Source organism: Anser cygnoides, chromosome 1 (genome assembly GCF_040182565.1).
Source record: "Anser cygnoides isolate HZ-2024a breed goose chromosome 1, Taihu_goose_T2T_genome, whole genome shotgun sequence".
NCBI classification, from domain to species: Eukaryota; Metazoa; Chordata; class Aves; order Anseriformes; family Anatidae; genus Anser; species Anser cygnoides.
In genome coordinates, this window is record NC_089873.1 from 114,051,436 (window position 1) to 114,071,210 (window position 19,775).

The 19,775-nt window shown below is 45.0% G+C and overlaps 1 protein-coding gene across 1 annotated transcript in view; it reads left to right on the forward strand.

The window, feature by feature from the left end:
• CLIC6 (chloride intracellular channel 6) overlaps positions 1 to 12,489 on the forward strand; it is a 28,249-nt gene extending 15,760 nt beyond the window's left edge. The window contains exons 2-6 of the mRNA XM_048071508.2: positions 6,898 to 7,007; positions 7,450 to 7,575; positions 8,683 to 8,789; positions 9,561 to 9,742; positions 10,944 to 12,489. Coding sequence (XP_047927465.2) covers positions 6,898 to 7,007; positions 7,450 to 7,575; positions 8,683 to 8,789; positions 9,561 to 9,742; positions 10,944 to 11,105 — 687 coding nt within the window. The 3' untranslated portion in view covers positions 11,106 to 12,489. The remainder of the gene's footprint in view (positions 1 to 6,897; positions 7,008 to 7,449; positions 7,576 to 8,682; positions 8,790 to 9,560; positions 9,743 to 10,943) is intronic.
• The last annotated feature ends 7,286 nt before the right edge of the window (positions 12,490 to 19,775 follow it).

Here is a 19,775-nt window from a genome sequence, read left to right on the forward strand (position 1 = left end):
GAATAATTAGTGGCAAAACTTTTAATTTTTCCTACAATAGAAATTATTTTAAATTACAGTTGCTTTGTTTTAAAACTTAGCCTACAAGTACGATTTCAGCATCTCAAGGAATCTCAAGAGTGCCGTTAGCAAAAAGCAAGGAATCTTACTGCAGAGGCGATGTGCTAACAACGTCTGAGGCTGCTTCTACTCATCGCTCCAAGAGCAAGTCAAGACTTTCATTTCAAGTCCAGTAGGTGGCATCAAAACAATTCTGTAAAGTTCAGTGTTTGGATGCTTGTGCCCTAGCCCTAGGGCACACAGTGAACACAGTGTTTAAACAGAGAAGATTCCAGGTAATCTGTCTCTTCCTCACAAAAAGCTTTGGTTTGAACACGAGCTTATCCAAATGACATGCATTTGGTGTTTCTGTGCACATCACAGTGTATGGTATGCGCTACCTTAGTGTATTAGATTTGCCTTCAGTGAACCAGACTGACTTGTAACTATACTTTTATGGCACTCTTAACAGAGTAATATTTCACATTTTGCCTTTTTCAGAGTTGCAGTACTATAGAAATCTGCATGAATACTGTAGCAGGCATCAAAAGCAGAAACCATGCTTTGTACCCTCGAGGAGTAGAAACACTTTTTAAAAATTAAAACAATATATCTGTCACGGAATGACAGCAAAACATGGGTATGTCTAGAGACACTTCTTCTTCTAGATAAATGGTAGCAAGCTGCACTGCAGTCAAAGCTGTGTGCCTCTCTGTAGCTATTGCCAGGTCTTGCGCTAGTGGGAGTGTGGGAGCGTGGTCACACTGCTTTCCTCATCACATTGCTTTCCTCCATCCTTCTGCCTGTGCTCCAGGCAGCTTTGTTTCCCAAGGTCTGCGGACATCACTGCTGGTGAAGTTGCCTTGCAAATGGTCTTTGGTGACCTAACTAACAGTGGGTGTTGTCAGCTCAGGATAATGCGAGATGCTATCAGAAGTTGACTTGCTTTGAAGCAGTGTAAACAAGGAAAGAAAGACGGATGATTTCAGCTTCTACCTGTGCTTCAGTGTGAATAGGTTTTAGGTTAGCAGAGCAGCTCGAGTGGAAGGATGTTTGCTCCTGCCCTGAAGCTCTGCCCAGACTCGGGCCCTCCATGGAGGACCACTGGGCAGTGGGATTTCCTCTCAGGAGGAGCAGAAAGCACTGGCATTCCTCCTCCCCTTCCTCCTTGGCCGTCCTGCAGCCAAGTTAGTGGCTGTCCCGGTGGTGCAGCAGGGTGTGAAGCAGAGCTCACCGTAGCAGGGGCCTTTCCTGCCCTGCCACTGCGTCCACAGAGCCCTCAGCACAGCGTGGCCGTGAGGCTGGCACGGCGGCGCTCAGCCCAGACCAAGAGCCGGCGTTAGGAATGCGCTGGGCTCGCTTAATCCCTGCCAGGGCAGAACAAGCGAGTCTGTGGAAGGAATTAAAGCTAAATGGCTGTTGTTCTCTGAGGTCGCACCCTCCTCACAGCTGCTTCCCACGCTGGGCCCAATGCGCAGTAGTTGTAGTTTGGAACAGGGTGCCTACGGTTCTTGTCCTTTGAGGGGACACCAAGCGTGTCGTGAAAAAGGAGAGGGGGGTTTTTAGCGTGGTACGAGAAGGAAGAGCATTCAGAACTGTCTGATAGCTGGGGTTTGAGGCCAAAAACATGCAGGGGAGTTGTGGTAGGGAGGGCAGGGGCAGACGTGGGGTGCTGGCCCCAGGCAGGCAGCTCCGTGTCTCCTGGCTGGCGGTGGTCCTGCCCCGCTCGCTGGGTGAGCCTGCTTCTCGGCCAGCGTCATTACGGGCCAGGAGTAACTAAGCTCCCTCGTGCCGAAGGAAAAATAGAATTGGAGTTCAGCTTTCAGGGAAAACAAAAGCTCTGCTCGCTGTTCTCCTTTTTATTGTAGCTTCAAAGGGATTATAGAGTTATATAAAAACAAGCAAAATAAAAGTCATCTCTGCTCCTTCTGAACTGTTTCTTCCATGCTTAACCTTCAACAGGAAACAAAAAGTCCAGGAAAAACAAATTCCACTCATCAAGATTTTGGAGGCACAGGACATTTGAGGTCAATAGAAGAACCTCCACAACCCTCGTTCCTGAGATGTTTGGACAGGAGCTGTTAGGAAAGGAATCCTTACAGCAGTTCCAGGGGCAGAGCAGCTGCAGCTCAGGGAGGGCCCAAACTACTCGTTTACAAAGGACGTTGTGTGTGACTTCTCAGTAAAGTCACTGTGATTATCCTCTTGCTATGGATGAGGATGCAGAGGCAAGTGACCTCTTTAAGGCTGCTCAGGAAAGCAGAAGTGCTGGATCAAGGTAGTGTAGTTCTTCTGCGACACTCTCTAATGTTTTGTGCACGAGGTCTTGCTGCCTAGGGAAATCAGCTTGTGGCGTGATGATGCTCCTACCTGAGGGTTTAAGCTTGGGGAAAGAAGGGTGTGGAGAGCTCTTCCCTTTCCCAGCCTCTTTGAGTAAGACTCAGTACACAAAACAAACAAATAAAAAACAAACACAATGCAAAGAAAAAAAAGACAGAACAGAGCGTTAAACAGTGAAAAATGAATGAAAATAGGGAGTGTCAGCTAATAATCTCATTAAGTAATGGCACATGGTTATGGGATTATGCAGAGCTGTAATAAGTCGATACGGCTACAATATACAATTGCTGCCTAGGGCTCTGAATGAAAGCTTCTATGCACAGCTTGAAAGTTTTCTCCTCCGCAGCAATGTTTGTCATAATTGTTTGATTAATGAACTCATTAAATCTCAGTATTACTAGAAAAGGCATGTTGACCTCCTGACTGATCACAATTAAAGCGTAAATGCCACTTACTCTAGGCTCTGGTTAGACATCTGCTTAAGCAGCAGGACAGCCCCAAATCCAGCAGGATGTGGATGTTAGCAGAGTGTCACAACAGTTGCATGTGGAGGCCAATGTGTGGCATTACCTGCAATTACACTGGCGTTTGCCTGGTTATTAAGGTTATAACCAGTCTGGAAACACAATCGTCCATTGAAACAGCAGCCAGGCTCCCGCTGACTTTGCTGGAGTTAGGATTTCACCCTGCGTCATCCAAGAGCATAGCAGTCGGGGAGTGTAATTAAATCCTGTGCTTAGACCTAGCACAGAGTAATGCATCCCTGAATGTGCTGTGGAGAAAAATTCATGGAGTTTTGCTTTGGGGCTGCAGTGCTCCTAGCTGTGCTGTTGTCTTGTTTGTATTAATCTGTGGGCATCCACTGTTGTATCATGTTCCTGCAAGGTGAGATACTGACCCAGTCTCCTTGCCACCCTTACTTTGTTGGAAAGTACATTATTGTGCAATGATGGCATGGCTCAGCTATTGTTGTGTTGCTTGATAGGTGGCAATAAAGCTATTTCAGTGTCCTGACTCGTGATTTTTGAGTCGATGTGGCAGACTCTCTCTTTGGGAACTTGAACAAACACCTTTGGCATGTGTCTCTGGTGCTTTTTTGTCCAGTAGGAGTTGTAGCTCCCCAGATTAGATGAGATGAGTTAGGAGAACAGAGTTGTCTCCCAGGAGCCAAAATGCAAGTTGACATACCTGAAGTCATTTTAGCTAGTTGTATTCACCCTAGCTTCCTCAGTAAGCCAAAATATTCATGTTATGGGCTTTCAGCAAAGGTTATAGGAAATTGTAGCATCTTTGAGATGCCAGGTCAAACTGTGTCAAGTTCTGAATCAGATTTAGTGTTCAAGGTCTTGCAGTCATCTCAGACCGCCTGTCGCTGCTACAACAGGAAAAGGTTTAATAACTGCTTGTGCTATTGTGTGGGCTACTGTAATCTTTCTGTCACTTGCCTCCAGCTGTGCAGAACTGAAAGCAAATGATAGGTATTCCCCATCAGCTGTGACATGGCTGAGCTGGAGCCTAGAAATGTGCCCTCCCTTCACCTGGTACCCAGAGCTGAAGCTCCTTGGGTCTAAATGACTTTCAACTTCCAAAGGCCAAATGTGGCATGCCAGCTTCCCAGCTGTGCCTACCCAAATGTCTGCAGCCTCCCTTGCCATGGCACTTCAGCAACTGAGGCTTTTGATTGAGTAGCTCACAAAAATCTACCTACCATCCTCAGTCTGGACACAGCAACTCCTGGGGACACACCCCTGTGTCACGGCCACATCAGAAATGGGGAAACATCATCATTTCTGTGAATTTATTTTCCGCTGTAAAAGCAAAGTGCTTACCATAACCACAGGAGATGGCACAGCTGGGCAAACCCAGCAGTGCTTCACTGGAGACTGTGGTACCTGCACCGCATAAAATACAGCTAAGATAGCAGTGCACTGTTAGCATCCCTTGTGGGCAGCGTGGGAGGAGATACAGCAGCAAATGTGAAGATCAGCAGCCTTTTGGACTTCATCAGCACCATCACAACCAACCTGTAGAAGTAGTCAGAAAGTACCAAATGAACAAGCAATTGTCTTGGTGGTTATAGTTGTCGTTGCTGTAATCAGCAGTGCTTAATCCCTTGTTTTACTCAGTTCCTCAGTGTTTTGTTAATTTTATCCACTGTGAAATACAAAAAATGGTAGTGCTGTAGTAATTTTTCCTCACAAATAGGCATGGAAGTTAAAAGTTTGCACTTAGAAACAAGGCAGGAGGTTGCTTCTGTAACATCTCCAAGGCTGCCAGTCCCTCAGCTTCCTGGTGGCCTTTCTGTCATTCCAGTTAATGACAAACCGGGACTCAGGGCTTTGCTTCTGCATTTGTCATGGTAACATGTCTGTCCGGGTCTGCATCGCTGGCTCCACCTCACGGATGTTTCCCCACAAAAGCAGGCTGGGGCTGCTGTCTGCCTCCCTGAAATTTGCTGTCACCAAGGTGATGTGGGGCAACGCAGAGCAACAACCTCGTTTCCTTAGCTCCAGCAAAGTTAGGGGGAGCGGAAATTTCAGTATTTAATGGCCAGCAGAAGACAGTAACTGATCAGGAAAAGTTCACCTACTGCAACTCTTGGTCACATAGCACTTCTTGACCACGTGGCCCTCTGGAAAGTTTTCTGAACGCTGCATGAACCCTGATGGGATAATTTATTTCTTTTTTCTTATCAAAGGCTGAATAAAAATATCAAATCAGTTGTAGGAACTGTGGGAAGGGGTTGTGGCAGTGCTCTGAAATGATATCCCCCCTCTGCTGCTTCTGCTGCCTGACTGAAAGTGGGGGGACCACTGCAGGAACTGTGGGGTCTTGCTGGCTCTTCACCCCTTTTTTTCCCCAGGGTAGGGTAGGTGAAACATGACACGAGAGACAGGATGAAATGAAATGGTGGTGTCGTATATTTAGGTCAGTTATGAGTACATACTAGCAGCATACATAGTCTCCTTCTTATTAAGAAGGGCACAGTAGTTTTCAGTTAATTGTTATTCTTGTCTGAAGCTGTGCAGCGCTGGAAAGCAGTGCTCCGTGTAGGACGAAAAACACAATAGTAGCTTCTGACCAGCTTTCATTTTTGCCACCTACAAAACAGCACCCATCTAACACTGTGGCCCAGCTGTTTTAGCATTTCCAAAAGTTTTTGTTCTCTGGCAGTGTGCGAGGCAATGGGCTATTTTGTTCTTCCTTGCTGAGAAAACCGTCAGTTGTTGCAGTGCTAGAGGCAGAGGGCGATCAGAAGAGGATCCCGCGGGCTGAAATGGCGACCCATTGCGCGGGTCGAGCCGCAGGAGCATCGCTCCTCACGCATCCCTCGAGCTGCGGGGCAGAGATCTGCCTGCTCCAGACCAGGTGCTCGTTTCCAGACATAGAGCTCTTCGTGAAGGTGAGGGACCTGAAGCAATTCAACTGCAGTGTGTGTGTGTGTGTGTGTGTGTGTGTGGAAAGCTTTTCGCTGTATTTGAGATTGATTTGATAGCAGTGAGAAGGGCGAAGGAGCAGGCAGAACTGGTTTCGTGTCTGTGTTGTTTGGTTATATAAAGATGGTCGACAAACATTCGTGAACTAACCTATTAACTAAGTAAACGACGTGCTTGGGTTTTTACTTCTGTACCCTTATGTTTAAGATAGGTTTCTGAACTGCACCTGAGGAGAACGATATGAAAGGTGTAAGGACTAGGCCTCTGAGCTCCGGCAGCAGCGCGGTGTGAAGCCTGGCGTGACCCGCAGCAGCCACACGAGCGTGGCAAACATCTCGCAGTGCCGTGACACACAGGGGGAACGAAAGAGGGCCGGGAGGGGCAGGCACGGCTGCGTGGCTCGGCTGGGGACACACCAAAGCATTAAAGCTGGGAGCCCTGGGTCGGTAGCGGGTAGAAGGCCTATGCCACCGCTGCGTGCTCGTCCCCGCGCCGTTTGGGTGTGCTTCCTTAGCCCCCGGTTCAGCAAAGCGCGGAGACCCCTGTGGTCGGCTGCTCGGCGGCTCCCTTTCCTTCCCTGGGGCCCTCGCGATTGTTGAGTTGGAAACTCTTAATTATTTGATTTATTCTGTTTATTCCCTTAAGTGCTTTGGACGTTACATCTCAATTTACACAGGTAAATCTTTCTGCGCTTGTTTCCTGTGATCATAAACTGATTTAAGCCTGTTTTAATCTTGCAGTGACTCAGGTAGATTTATGCTCACACAGACAAATGAGGTAGAGCCTATTTCCTCTGGAAGGACTGCTGCGATTTCAAGTTTGTTTTCTAACTTGTGGCACTATAATTACGCACTTTAATGGAAAAATACATCTCCAAGATGACAGGAGTCTTCATCATACCTGTGTGCATGTTTGGAGAAGGACATAAAGAAACTTTGCATGAAAATATGCATTAGCAGAGATGAGTAACGTGCTACATGTACTTAGAGCAGATCTGGATTTTCTGCTTCCCTACTACATCTGTTATCAAAATTCGCTATCATAGATGTATGCATACTTTTTTTTTTTTTTGTAATTGTAGGCTGGCAGTGATGGGGAAAGTATTGGAAATTGCCCATTCTCTCAGCGTCTCTTTATGATCCTGTGGCTAAAGGGTGTCATATTTAATGTCACAACTGTGGACTTGAAAAGGTGAGATCATAATACGAGTTCTCATTTTTAGAACAGCTTTACCAAAATGGTGATTTACAAGGAAGAATGTCTTTGATTTGAAGTGCACACACGCAAGTTAGTGCACATTACTTATGCTGTGACTTGGCGTTGTGCTAACAGGCTGTATGCCCGATACCTCTTTCAGGTTCACTGATATGAAGTGGACCAACTCCTTTGAAGCATTTGAGATTTTAATCTGTTTTGCAGTAGGTCTCTGTAACACAAACCTGAATTTGTAGCATTTCAGGGTGCATTCAGATAAGGGCTAGCTGATTATCACACCGCCAGTGTAAGGCAGCTGGCCACATTGTGTTTTGCAAGACATATATTAGCCTGTTCTTCTGAAGTTGAAGCAGTTCATTGCAGTGAGTTGAAAGCGTGGTCCCCACCGCAATTAACCCAGCCTCCTTCCTCCCACTAGGAAACCCGCTGACCTGCAGAACCTCGCCCCAGGGACGAACCCCCCTTTCATGACGTTTGACGGTGAAGTCAAAACTGATGTCAATAAGATTGAAGAGTTCTTGGAAGAAAAGCTGGCACCACCCCGGTACCGTGTTCATGTGTGTGTGTGACTTCTTGTAGCCCCAGCTGTGACAAGGTGTGGTAGGACCGGTGCCTCCGGTCTGGGTGAAAGCTGGGGAGGCCTGGCAGCGCACGGTGGATGTCCTGGGGTAGCCCTGAGATGCCGTCTGTGCTCTTCTCACTGCCTTTGCCTTCACCCCGTGTTTACTGTTGTGCCACTACAGTCATTCCCAAGGCATGAAATCCGCCCTCCTGCAGCAAGTATATGCAGAAACCTGCATACCGCTGCAGAAACCTGACCTCTTTTCCTCTACTCGTGTTTGCTTGAGGTTTCCCTCCTCAAACTGTACAAATAATTTGGCTTACGAGGAGCAGGTAGCTAAAAGGAAGCAGCAGTGAAAGCCTCCCACACTGCAGGAGTCCTGGGTCAAAGAACGTCAGAGCTCATTCTGAGTGTCCGGGTGGGGTAATCTCCATGTGTGCTGGTGGCTGGGTTTCAGATCTGTCCTTCCCACTGAAGGAGCCATCCCCACCTCTCCCCAGGCACACCAGCAGTAGCATCATGCCCCCCACACAGGCACCTTCTGCCCCCCAGGACAGCAGCTGCCCTCAGCAGCGCTCCCCTCTTGAGCAGCCAAACCTGACATAAACTACGTGAGCAGCTGCTCCCCTGCACTTTTTCCCTCCTCTCTGCCTTTGGCAACAACAGCAGCTGGCCCGGCCACTCCAAGCTTGCTCATGCATGAGCAGGACAGGCGAGGAGGCCGGGAGGAGCAGCAGTTGGTGCTAGCAGGGACTTTCCCTCCACTCCTCCTCATGGCAGGAGCCGGGCTCCGTTCAGCCTCACCTCTGGCTGAGGCAGCCTAGAAGAGGCACCAGATTGCTTGGATGGTGTTTGCAGCACAAACAATCATCTCCCATCCGCCTCAGGAGAAGGAGGAGAGCCACATGGTTTAGACACGGTTGAAATTCACACTTGCTAACTGGTTTATAGCTTAGGGAGGTTCCCTTTGAAAGTCCTGTGTAGCCATATATTACGATGCTGCAGTTTAAATAAAGTATATGAAATAATTAGTGGGGATGAAAATAAAGGCTAGTCCATAACTTCCTCTTGTTTCTTTTAATTCCTCAGGTATCCCAAACTTGCACCAAAACACCCCGAGTCTAACTCTGCAGGAAATGATGTGTTTGCAAAATTCTCTGCCTTCATAAAGAACCCAAGAAAAGATGCTAATGAAAGTAGGTGCTATGGTCCTTCCACCAGCCCTGGTAGTCACTGGCAGAAAGTGGAGTTGTACAACTCCAGCACACCGTGCTGCAGACATGCCAGTTACATCTGATGTAAAGCAGTCCTTTTCCAGAGCATAAAGGCTTTGGAAATATGCACCCATACAGTCTGTTATCTGGGGATTCCCAAAATTGGGCAGGTACCACTGTTGGCGTGGGAGTGCCAACTCCAGCTCCTCCCAGTTCCTTCAGCTCCCAGGCCCACAACACTGCACCTTCCCATGCCCCTGGGAAGCACAGCCTGCTGGAGCTGTGACCCTAGCTTCAGGTCTGCCACCTGCTGTCCTCCTGCTGCCTTTCTCCTCCATTGGTGTAAATGCTGAAGTCTCCAGCCCCGTGGCTTTACCTTGCCACACACACCTCTGTAGAGCAAGAACCTCACAAACATGCAGTAACTCATCTCCTCTGTCCTCCAGCTCCCCCTCCGCAGCTGCAGTCCTGCACCACCCTCCTGTGCAGACCGCAGCCAGCCCTTGCTGACCCTGGCTGTTTCTGGTAACGCAGACCCCGTTTGGTTTTTCTCAGACTCCCCTTTAGCTGCTTACAGCTCTTATCCCAGCATTAAGTTTTAAGCTTAGGATAAAGGAATTGCAGGAGTTGGCATGGCTGGGTATCTGCGAGCTGGGTTGGTGCCAGGAGACAGGATGCAGGAGTCGACTTTCTGCTTGGTGTCAGAGAGACCTTGGTACAGGCTTGAATGACCTTTTCATTGTCTTAACCTAGATTTGGAAAAATCTTTGCTTAAGGCCCTGAGGAAGCTGGACAACTATTTAAATAGCCCCTTGCCCGATGAAATTGATGCTTACAGCACTGAGGAGATCACTGTTTCCAGCCGGAAATTCCTGGATGGAGATGAGCTCACCTTAGCGGATTGCAACCTCCTACCAAAGCTCCACATAATTAAGGTTTGCATTTGCTTTTCAGCTTCCTGAAGAGAAGAGCAACGTAGAAGCTCGGGTTCTTTTCTAAAAGAGAGAGGAGCCCTCTATCTTTTCTGAGGCCACACAGTAGCTGGAGTGCTAATACACAAGGCCGTTTCATTACAGCACAGCTGGGCAGATCCTCAAACTGATGACAAGTTAGAATATCTGCTTTCATATTTGGGCTGTGACTTCTTTCTCTAAGCCTCTCACAAGTATTAAATGAGTACTATATTCAGTGTGGTAGGGAGTTATTTCTGTTTGCATTTCACATGCAAAGTGCCACAGACCAATAAGATTAAATGATCTTGTCTGTGCTAATTCAAGAAGCCAGCAAAAGCTGAAATTTCACTCTGTCTCTCCCACCTTTAAGAGTTCTGGTGACCGAGATGTCTGGGCATTGTTACAGCCTGTCCCTAGGCTGCCCTGGAGCCAACCAGCTTCTGGAAGGGAAATGGCCACATTGGAAACTTAACTGGTTTCCATACAAATAAAGTTACTTCAGAAACTTTCTTCCTCGACTATTATTTTGTTAGAGTGGATTGAATTGTTTTCAGACACCTTCAGGAGAGAAAACTTTCCCAAGAGGTGTCCTGGTTGAAACAATTCCAGCGATAGCAGCAAGGGAGAAAGCCTTTGCTGCTCCATCACAGCTCGGGCACATACATAGTGACACATGAGAGGTAGCAGGGGTCAGCAGAGCCAGTGCAAGGAGAATTGCCTTCAGGGATGATGGAGGATGAATGTCAAACCATCCTTGCTGACCCACCAGGAGGTATTAGGTGTCATCCAGTAGTTTTCCCCAGCCATTTGAAATCTAGTATCATAATTCCAGTTTTCCCTTTCTGTTGGCAGTGAAAGTTTCCAAGTGTGAGCCAGTTTATTACTGTAAGATTACTCTGTTAATTCAGGTTTATGATATTTTAAGCTGCATCTCTTCCAGGTGTTGTCTGCTGGTCCACATAGCTCTGCATATTTATACGAATTAAATCCTTTTAAATGAGTTAGATTGTTAGCTAGCTTTCTTCATCCCATGTCTTTTTTTTTTTTCCTTTCCTTTTATTTCCTCCCTACACTGCATATAATGACACTGTTGCACGCTGAAAAAAAAATGTTCATGAAGAGTAGATTCAGTTATTTGCAGATCGTGTGTAATAATATGTATATTTTTTTCTTTTAATAAAAGGTTGTTGCGAAGAAATATAGAAATTTTGATTTTCCACCTGAAATGACAGGGATCTCAAGATACTTGAACAATGCATATGCAAGAGATGAATTTACAAACACTTGTCCTGCGGATCAAGAAATTGAGTATGCGTATTTGGATGTTGCAAAGAGAATGAAGTAAACAGAAGATATCTCCATTCTTCATTGCTACAGAGATTTAGATGGGCACCAGCCAAGATGGGGAAAAAAAAAAGCCAGCATACGTTCTGCAGTGTAATTTTAAGTTCTGTTATTGGCCAATCCGTCTTTTATAATAATTGTGTAGCATTATTTGTTCATTCTTAAATTATATATGTATGTGTGTGTGTGTCTGTACAGACATATGTACACATGAATGTGTGTTCTGCATTCCAAGTTAAAGGCATCAGTCAATACTTTGTTGAAGTTAGGGAAACAGACTAGGTCACACAATTACAGCAATGTTACAGACTAGTGACTTATGCTAAATGACTGAATTTTAAGAAAAAAAATAGCCCTGTTTCTGACACATATTTAACCTGTCATTACTGCTGCCTCTGTTCTGTGTTTCACAGCTGTTGCCAAACTTTGCAGTTACTGGGAGGGTTTCTGTTTGCTTCCCCGCAAGCCTCAGAGGGCCGCGCGCCAGCAGCTGGCACGCAGGCAGCACCCTGGTTAATCCAGGAGAAAGGCCAGCCTGTAGGTGGGACCACACCTGGCTTCCCAGAAGCCCTCTCCTCTGTGCTAGAGACCTGCAGGGCAGGTCAACAAAGAACAACTTGTTCTCAGATTGCCTGAATTGTCTTTGGTATTAAAAAGAATTAATTGAAAAAAAATAAATAAATCCCGCCTTCTTTCTCAGGGCTGCGTAACCCATCGTACTTCTCCACTCCTCGTGCTCCCAGACCGAGAGAGGAACACAGACTCACTGGCCTGTGGACTATCTGATAATAAATACTTGATAAGGGAGAGATTTGGTTGTCACAAGACATAAGAGTGAACATCTTTCATTTGCTACTGGTGCAGGATGTCATCTCGTCATCCTTCCGTGACTCCCTTTTGGTTTTTGAAAGCAAAGAGGGGGTGAGGCTGTAAGGAAGGAAATAGTCCTTTTACGCTTCCCTTTCTGGGTTGTGCTCCTGGATATTGGATTTTCTCAGGCGGTCATGAGGACTTCATTGCTGGGTGTCTCTCAGGTACAGCAGAGACGTAGCTCCTGCCTGAGGTGGAGGATGGATTGGATGAACCCTTCCAGCCTCACGTGAGTCTGTGTTCAGGGCGGCCAGTGCTGGTGAGAAATACCCTCTGGGCTGGCATCGGGGAGCGCACTGCTAGAGATGTGTGGACTGTGAAAACTTACATCCGCGGCTGCTTCCTGCTGAGCAGGCTCTCAGCAAGAGGGTGCAGTGCTTTAGTCATAGGTCACCTGGAAGTCTCCTTCTGACGGATTTTGCCTGTATGTACAAAATAGATGTGAAAACAGCTAAAAGTAGCCTCTGTAGCACCTATATCCACAAAAGGCTGGTACAAAATAGTTGTTCATCTTTGCCCGTGTCAAACGTATGCTTGTTTTATAATAATGCATTATTTAGGGTAATAATAGGAGTCAGGTGTATTGTGTCTGGGTGGCTTCTTCTTTCACACTACACAGTTCTTATGCAGTTGTCCTATCACAATTATTTGTAAGCAGTGTTAAATACACAGTTTTAACTTCTCTAGTTTCTTTAGTTTCCTCTATAGAGAAAACAGGCACAATACCTTTCCCCTCCCAATCTCAATGGTGAATTTACATGCTGGGGTTGGTAGCTGAGCAGTCACTCATCACATATTACTAACTTACTTTGTATTTTCAAATACATACATATATATATAAATATATATAAAATATAAAATCTGTATACTCTTTTCATATGCCTTACAAATTTAAACAGAAAATATACAAATATATAAATAATTTGAGCAGTGTTCTGTCTTTATTTCCTTAGTAGTTTCCTGGCAAGATGCTTTGCAGCAGTGGCCTAGATGTTAAGAGGCAAAATGTAACCCAGCTTTGGTTTGTGTTGGAGGAATTGTGTCACAGACCTGCAGTCACATACCTAGGGAGCAATGCAAACTGACCGTGCCCATCACTGCTCAATAAAATAACAAGGGCCAGTGCGTGATCCCTGACCTCAGGGACACCTGGCACAAACCACATGCCCTCTGGTTGGGGCTGGCCACATGTGTAATGGTTTGGTTTGGGAAAGATCGAACTAGGACAATCCAAGCAGCCAGAGGCTGTCCTCACTGCTTGGTGGCTCTAGCATCGGTCCAAGTGCACAAGCTTGCTCCTGGCCTCTTACTTCTCCATATAAATGCAGCTATGGCTGTTTACCCTCAGTTAATGAAACAGAGCCTGGACTATTCTCTGGCCCTGAGAGCATGTAGTAACATCTGCTTCACATCCATATGGCTCTTTTTTACCTTCCGGAAAGAGGGTGGTCACACTGGTTGTGAGGCACAGCACCTATCTCCAAATCATGCCTGGACATTGGTGAGAGCAAAGAGTGAAATATATGCAAACAGAAGAGTTTTTTTTTTTTTTTCCCCCTTCAAATCTGGTATTGTTTGGAAGGATATTTGATTGAAGGCTTGTGGCCACCGAAAGTTTTTAAATCTGATGTTCTGTGGTTTCCTTATTCCTCTTAGTCATGCAAAAGCTGTTCACGGCTCCAGCCTTCCACAATGGATTGCTGGGCACACATGATGCTACCTAAACCAGCACATTATGGTTAGTGTTTGCTATTTCAGGCAACACAGGAAGAAAATGCGGGTAGAGATGTCACAGAAATGACCCAGCATATCAGAAAACTGCACTCACCTCATTTGCCCTGGGGTAGGGTGATCTAAAGTGCTCTCATAATCCCATAGTACATGAAGCCATATCTGCTACATGTTTTGAGGGTCTGATTCCAGCCCCTCTAATAGAACACGTTGTTCTAAGAAAAAGCCTTTTCCCACATTCAAGTTATTCTATCTAAAAAGACCATGGAAATATTTTTAAAAGCAATTTGCTGGAGAATAAATTAGATGAGATAAAGAGCAAGAGAAAGCAAATGTTAACAATATCACAACCTGTCAGAGTGGCCTGGACATGGATGAAATATCTAGACATGGATTTGTAGTGCCTGATCCCATGCTGGGCTGAGATTATGTTCCATTAGTTTAAGGCATGTTTGTGGAGACAGAGCTACTGATTTCCAAATGCTTACTAGCAGAAGTAGTCTTCTCTGTGGTGTTGCTTGTACAAAATTTGTTTTTATTATTTTATCATTTCAAATACAAATGTTTACATTTCCCTTTTAAACATCTATTATACGCAAGGCATATATACTCAGGCAGTTACTTTATTATTTGCTCTTCAGGCACTTGTGTAGAAAATTCTTCGGGTTTTGAAGATTTCATTGTCAGCTTCAGTATCCTAGATACAGTCTTCAGAGTGACCCATCAACTTGAAGGTTAAACACTACTTGCGTTCAATGCAGTATTTCCAAAAGCAAGCTGAAATAATATCAAATGCAGGGTAACTAATTGTAACATATTTCCCCCAATGCATTCTATTTTTGAAATCGCTTCAAAGGGATGAAAAACTAAACCTCATGAAAGCAAGTTGGTATCCATCATCCGTATCAACATGTTATTTGTTTCAGTATAAGCAAACATCTAATTCTCATGAGCTCCTTACAACTGGCTGAAGTTTAGCTTAAAAGCCACACCCGCTGGTTATTTCTAAGCTGTCAAGAATCAGTAATCAACTGCTAAGGTGAGGCGTGACCCTGAAAGGTCAAATCAACAGAAACTATCCAAAGCATGGTAGAACTTTGACTAGGTTAGCAAACTTCCCTCCAAACCAGCCACCCCAAGTGCTGCTAGCACCCAGTCACTCTCAGCTCCCCAGATGCACCCCATGGACCCTTAAAAGCTATTCAGAGGCTGCTGCCCTAAAAACTGAGTTTCCTGGTGAGATACCCTGGATACGTGGCAGGGCTTGGAGAGCAGAGGTTTGCCATGTGGCTCACTACTACATTTCCCAGTCAGCAGCCTTAACTGGCGTGTTCCTGAACTACTCTTGGTTTTCTCAGGTGACAGAGCCCAAATGTAGGCCCTGCTTCTGAGCTGTGGTGTAAAACAGCCTTGTGGATTCCCTAACACATGGCTCAGATCAGCATTCAGTTTTCCTTCATCAAGGAACTGCAAAGAAGGGCAGGAGCAAGGTTTTTCCAGGTCCTGGCCTAAACTGGACTCTTACTGATAAAGAAGTTTTTACTGATGAGCAGAATGCAAACAGAAAAGATCTCTTCTGAAAATGAACTAAAGGAAACAAGAATCTTGTTTCAAAATTTGTAAATTATCCAACCTCTTGATTAAATGAAACCAATGAACTGAAGTCAAAATAAATTCTCCCTTTAAAAGCTGAGGGCATTTGTTTTTCTTGGAATTCTTCCTTCTATCATTCCATTTTATTTTATTTCAATTTATTTTTCTTCAGTGATGAAAGAGGGAAAACAAGAGGTAGAAATGCTGAAGAAGAGAAAAAGAGAAAAAAGAAATAGAGATAAAAAGAAACAACAGAATAACAAACCTTCTTTTTAAACTCAAGACTAAAAAGCAAAACAAGACCTAAACCAAATCTGTACCTTCTTTTGCTGAAAAATATTTGAAAAGCTGCTTTCATCCAACTTCTTGTTCTTTATTTTGAAAACACTAGGATCAGCACCAAGCTACTAAGTTTCACTCTGCTCAAATGATCTGCAGGGAAGAGAAAGGGTCTCTGAAGGTGAAAACACTGCTACTCCTTTGCCTGTAGGAATAACCACAGGACAGACCTTCCGGCTCACTCCTCTGTAGGACATTGAAATAGCTTTAAATGGCTGCAGGTAATGAAGCCACACTCACAGCAGAGATTGCAAGGAGCCAGACCTTTCACGTGTTGTAAGGAGGATGCTGTGTGTCACTGCCCTGACACAAGGCTCTGTGTGCCTCACACGTAACTGTGCTGTAGCAGATAGAATTACAAGCCCCTCGGTGCCTAGGGATGCCTGAGCTAAGATGCAAGATGACAAGGATATGCCCATGGAGTATGAATATTGGCTGTAACACCTTGTGGTGTAGGTGCAAAGTACTACTCTGGCATCAGTACACTTCTTTCTAAAGGTTGCTGCTCTGCTGGTATCAGCAAAATTTCTTCTGATAAAGCCCCCATCACTGTGGATGTAATTTGAGCTAGACTGGAGGCCTGTCCCCACCTCCTCCCTCCCTCTCCCATCTCATTCTAGATAAAGCATGTGCCTTAGCAAAAGCACACCCAGATAACTGCACCAGTGAACCGATAAACCAGTTGGTCTGCTGAAACACAGCCTGTTGGGTGACACTTCCAGCTCAGGTTTCCACTGTGTCTTCTGAAGAGGTGAGAGCAGCTACACCTGCTATCCTCGTTCCTGCACCCTCCTGAAGCCAGTTAGTCACCTTAGCTCCGCAGGCTTGTGTGATGGTGCTCTAACCTGGTTCAGCTGTCCCAAGAGCCTAAGTTATCCTGTTTTTCTTCACCAAGTTGACAGTCTGGCTAGGTGAGAGTATGCTGCTTCACAAGTTGAGTGGAGGTATCCACAACAGCCTGCTTGCGCTGGGCAGACACACCCCTAATACCACAGCAAGGTGGTTCTCACCCAGTTAAGTGTTGTTCCTAGGTACATGTGGGAAGACACTGGAATGCTTTAGTCTGCATCCTCCTTTTCCTCATTCAAGGAGTGGGTTTCTTGCCCCTGGCATAAGCAGCACAGAGTCTCTACCTAGGGCATGCAGCGGAGCTGCTCACGCAGGTCTCATGCCAGCTGGGGCTGAGTGCACACCTCGAGCTAGAAGCAATCCTAGGTCCTACAGAAATACAGACAGAGGGGCCACAAATTCAGTTGGCCCTACAGTTTTATGAGCAAGTGAGGTGAATGGCTTCTGTTGTGCTTGAACCCTACTGTAAGAGGAGCAGAATCAGGAGATTCCACCTAAGAACAGCTTTGGGCAGGACTGTGAGGGGTACTCAGCGTGCAGAAAAAGGGATCAATATGTAACAAGCTCCGAAACACAGCTCTGCTCACTTGAGCTTATAGTCTTTTCTTGCTTGTTGTTTGGCTTGTAAATCTTCCAGTACTTCAGATGTGTGTTATACGAAGTTGAAGTGAAGTACATCTACTGCTATCATTCTCAGCTTCAAAAATCATGAATTACAACTTTGGAAAAATGAGCTGACTTAAAAATTGGGAGAGATTGAAGAGGTAGATGTTTCCTCTTCTGCTTTGCACGCATTTCTATACTAGCAGAAGGCTAGTAATTAATTGCAAGTCATAGAAAACAAAAATGTGATTTGGGATTCTCACTTCCACTCAGGGCTATGAACTGCTAGTTAGGTACTAAATTACTGATTTATATATCTACCATGAATATAAATCCAAAGCTCAAGAAATAGGAGGGACAAGGAGTAGAGAGAGAAGCAGAAGAGAAGACGAAAGAAGAAAGAAATTAAAAAGAGGTAAACTGAGACAAGGGGAGGGAGATATTCTCTCTGAGTAATAGGTAGTGTTTGTACTGCACATACCTTGTATAAACAATGTTGTACATGCACACAATACACAGTGCCTTAAAGGCTTTGCGTTCCTACTTCTCTGTCAGAATGCAAACTCTGTGTGTCTATCTGCCTCTCTGAAGAATATGCTTATAAGTGTTCAGGAACCACACTTAATTTTGTGAGAAATTACATGACCAAAATAGGAGTGGGAGAAGTTGTAAATGGAACATCCTTCTTCCCTCTTGAGTTTAAGAACTTGCCATGAAATTATAAATTTGAATGGTGGTTCATTCAAAATCATTCATCTGGATTAAAAACATCTCATTTGTGAAGTTGTCATTTTAAAACATTTGAAAGCCAGTTAAAAATTAGATGTATTTTAAAAAACAATCTCCAAAGATTTCATGCCAAAAATGTCAAAATATTTAATTTCTAGCCAAACTTCTATGTCACTCCCATTGCTGTAGAGTTTGTCTCAGAAGTATGCTCCCGTCCACAGCACCCTTGTCACAAAAGGAAGGCTGTTATTCTCATTTCATACCCACAGAACTGAAGGAGGCACAAACAAAATGTTTCATGTCCAGAGACATATGGCAAACTGTGGTGAAATGAGGTCTCATACTAAAGTCCAAGCATGGGAGAGCTTTCCCAAAAGAGATTTTGTTATAAGAACATGGGGAGCTGTATAGCTCTTCTCTTTGGAAATAAAAGGTCAGATCTGATTCAATTCGGTAATGACTAAAATGTCTACTCTCTGATCACTGTTCAGTGGTTTTCATGGCCCAGATAGGTTCTTATTTATTGTGAGCGTCATCAACACTTGTCGTGATTAGCATGAATCCAGAGTTTGGATGGCTCTAGAGACTGAACTGATTTCTCACCTGTGGGTACATTTTAGGGGAAACTGAATGACCAAGCTATGGGTTACACTAGGCTTTTTTTTTTTTTAAAAAATTAGGCATTTCTATCACCTTCTGCAACTCTAGCTATGGTACCAAAATGACCCAGCAACAATATAGACAAGGTACAGCATTACTCTTTAAGTCCCACCTCTCTTAATTTTCCAGGAGGTTGGCAGTGCAGGCATCCAGAAGCTCTTCTCATGTAGAGGACTTATTGCCGGGAGGTCCTTTCTCGGTTCAACTGGAGGATCAGATGGACCTTCATTTACACCTCCCTGTCCAAAACAATACACGCGTAGGGCAATGTCAGTGAGGCAGACTTTAGAAACTGAGAACACCAGCAATCCAGGGAACACAAAACACAGCATAGCTTGCTTTACTGTGCAGTGATGAGAACTGTACAGATATTAAACAACAACTAGAGTAACAAATAAGGGAAAGCACACAGCTGCCTGTTCTCACCATTTCGACTTTTTTTCCGTGTATCTTGTCGTAAGCTGAAATGCAAAAGGGGAAGACAGTTAGAAGCTGTTCTGGAAGGTGATGATTCTGCTCCCTGCACGTCAGCATGACCCGCATTTGATGAGATGCTTCCATGCAGAAAATTAGCAGAGCTGGTTCTTCCCACAACTCAGTTTTCCATAAATATAGCATTGTCATGAAGCCCTCAAAGGTGAACATCTCTGGACAACTCTGGGGGGTGCTAGCTGTATTTTTCTGTGCTGAACCAGTTGCTTTGCTACTGTAAAACCTCACCCATTCTTTCACTTAGGCAAAAGTTGCCTTTCAAGATACACATGGCTGACTTGAATCTCCAGGAAAGTAGTTCTATGCCCTGAAGGGTCTTTGAAATTGTCCTGGTACAAGAACACCTGCAGGACAATCTGTGTCCCGCAAGCATAAACCCACATCAATTCAGGCAGAGCTGCCTGCTCACAATAAATACATGTCAGAAAACCCTGTTGGGCAATGTAGCAGCTCTGGCAGTGACAAGGATCACCACAGCCTTATTTGTCTGACTGCAGAGTGGACAGGCTCTTTATATGCCTAAAGATAAGCCATAAAACTCAGACAAAAGTCTCTAGTACCAAGACATGTACTAAATTTGACCCGAGAAAGCTGCCAACGTTTCTCTTTTTGGTTTGGGTTTAGCTGGGTGGTTTTGTTGCACAGGATTTGTATTGTTTATGGACAAGTAAAATTCAATGCTGGTTCTCACAGCAGGACGTTCATGCCATGATTTAGAGCAATGTTCAGTGCTCACAGGCTTACATTCTTCATTTTAACACGCCCAGTTAACAATAAGGCTAGCATCAACTGTGCACATAAATCC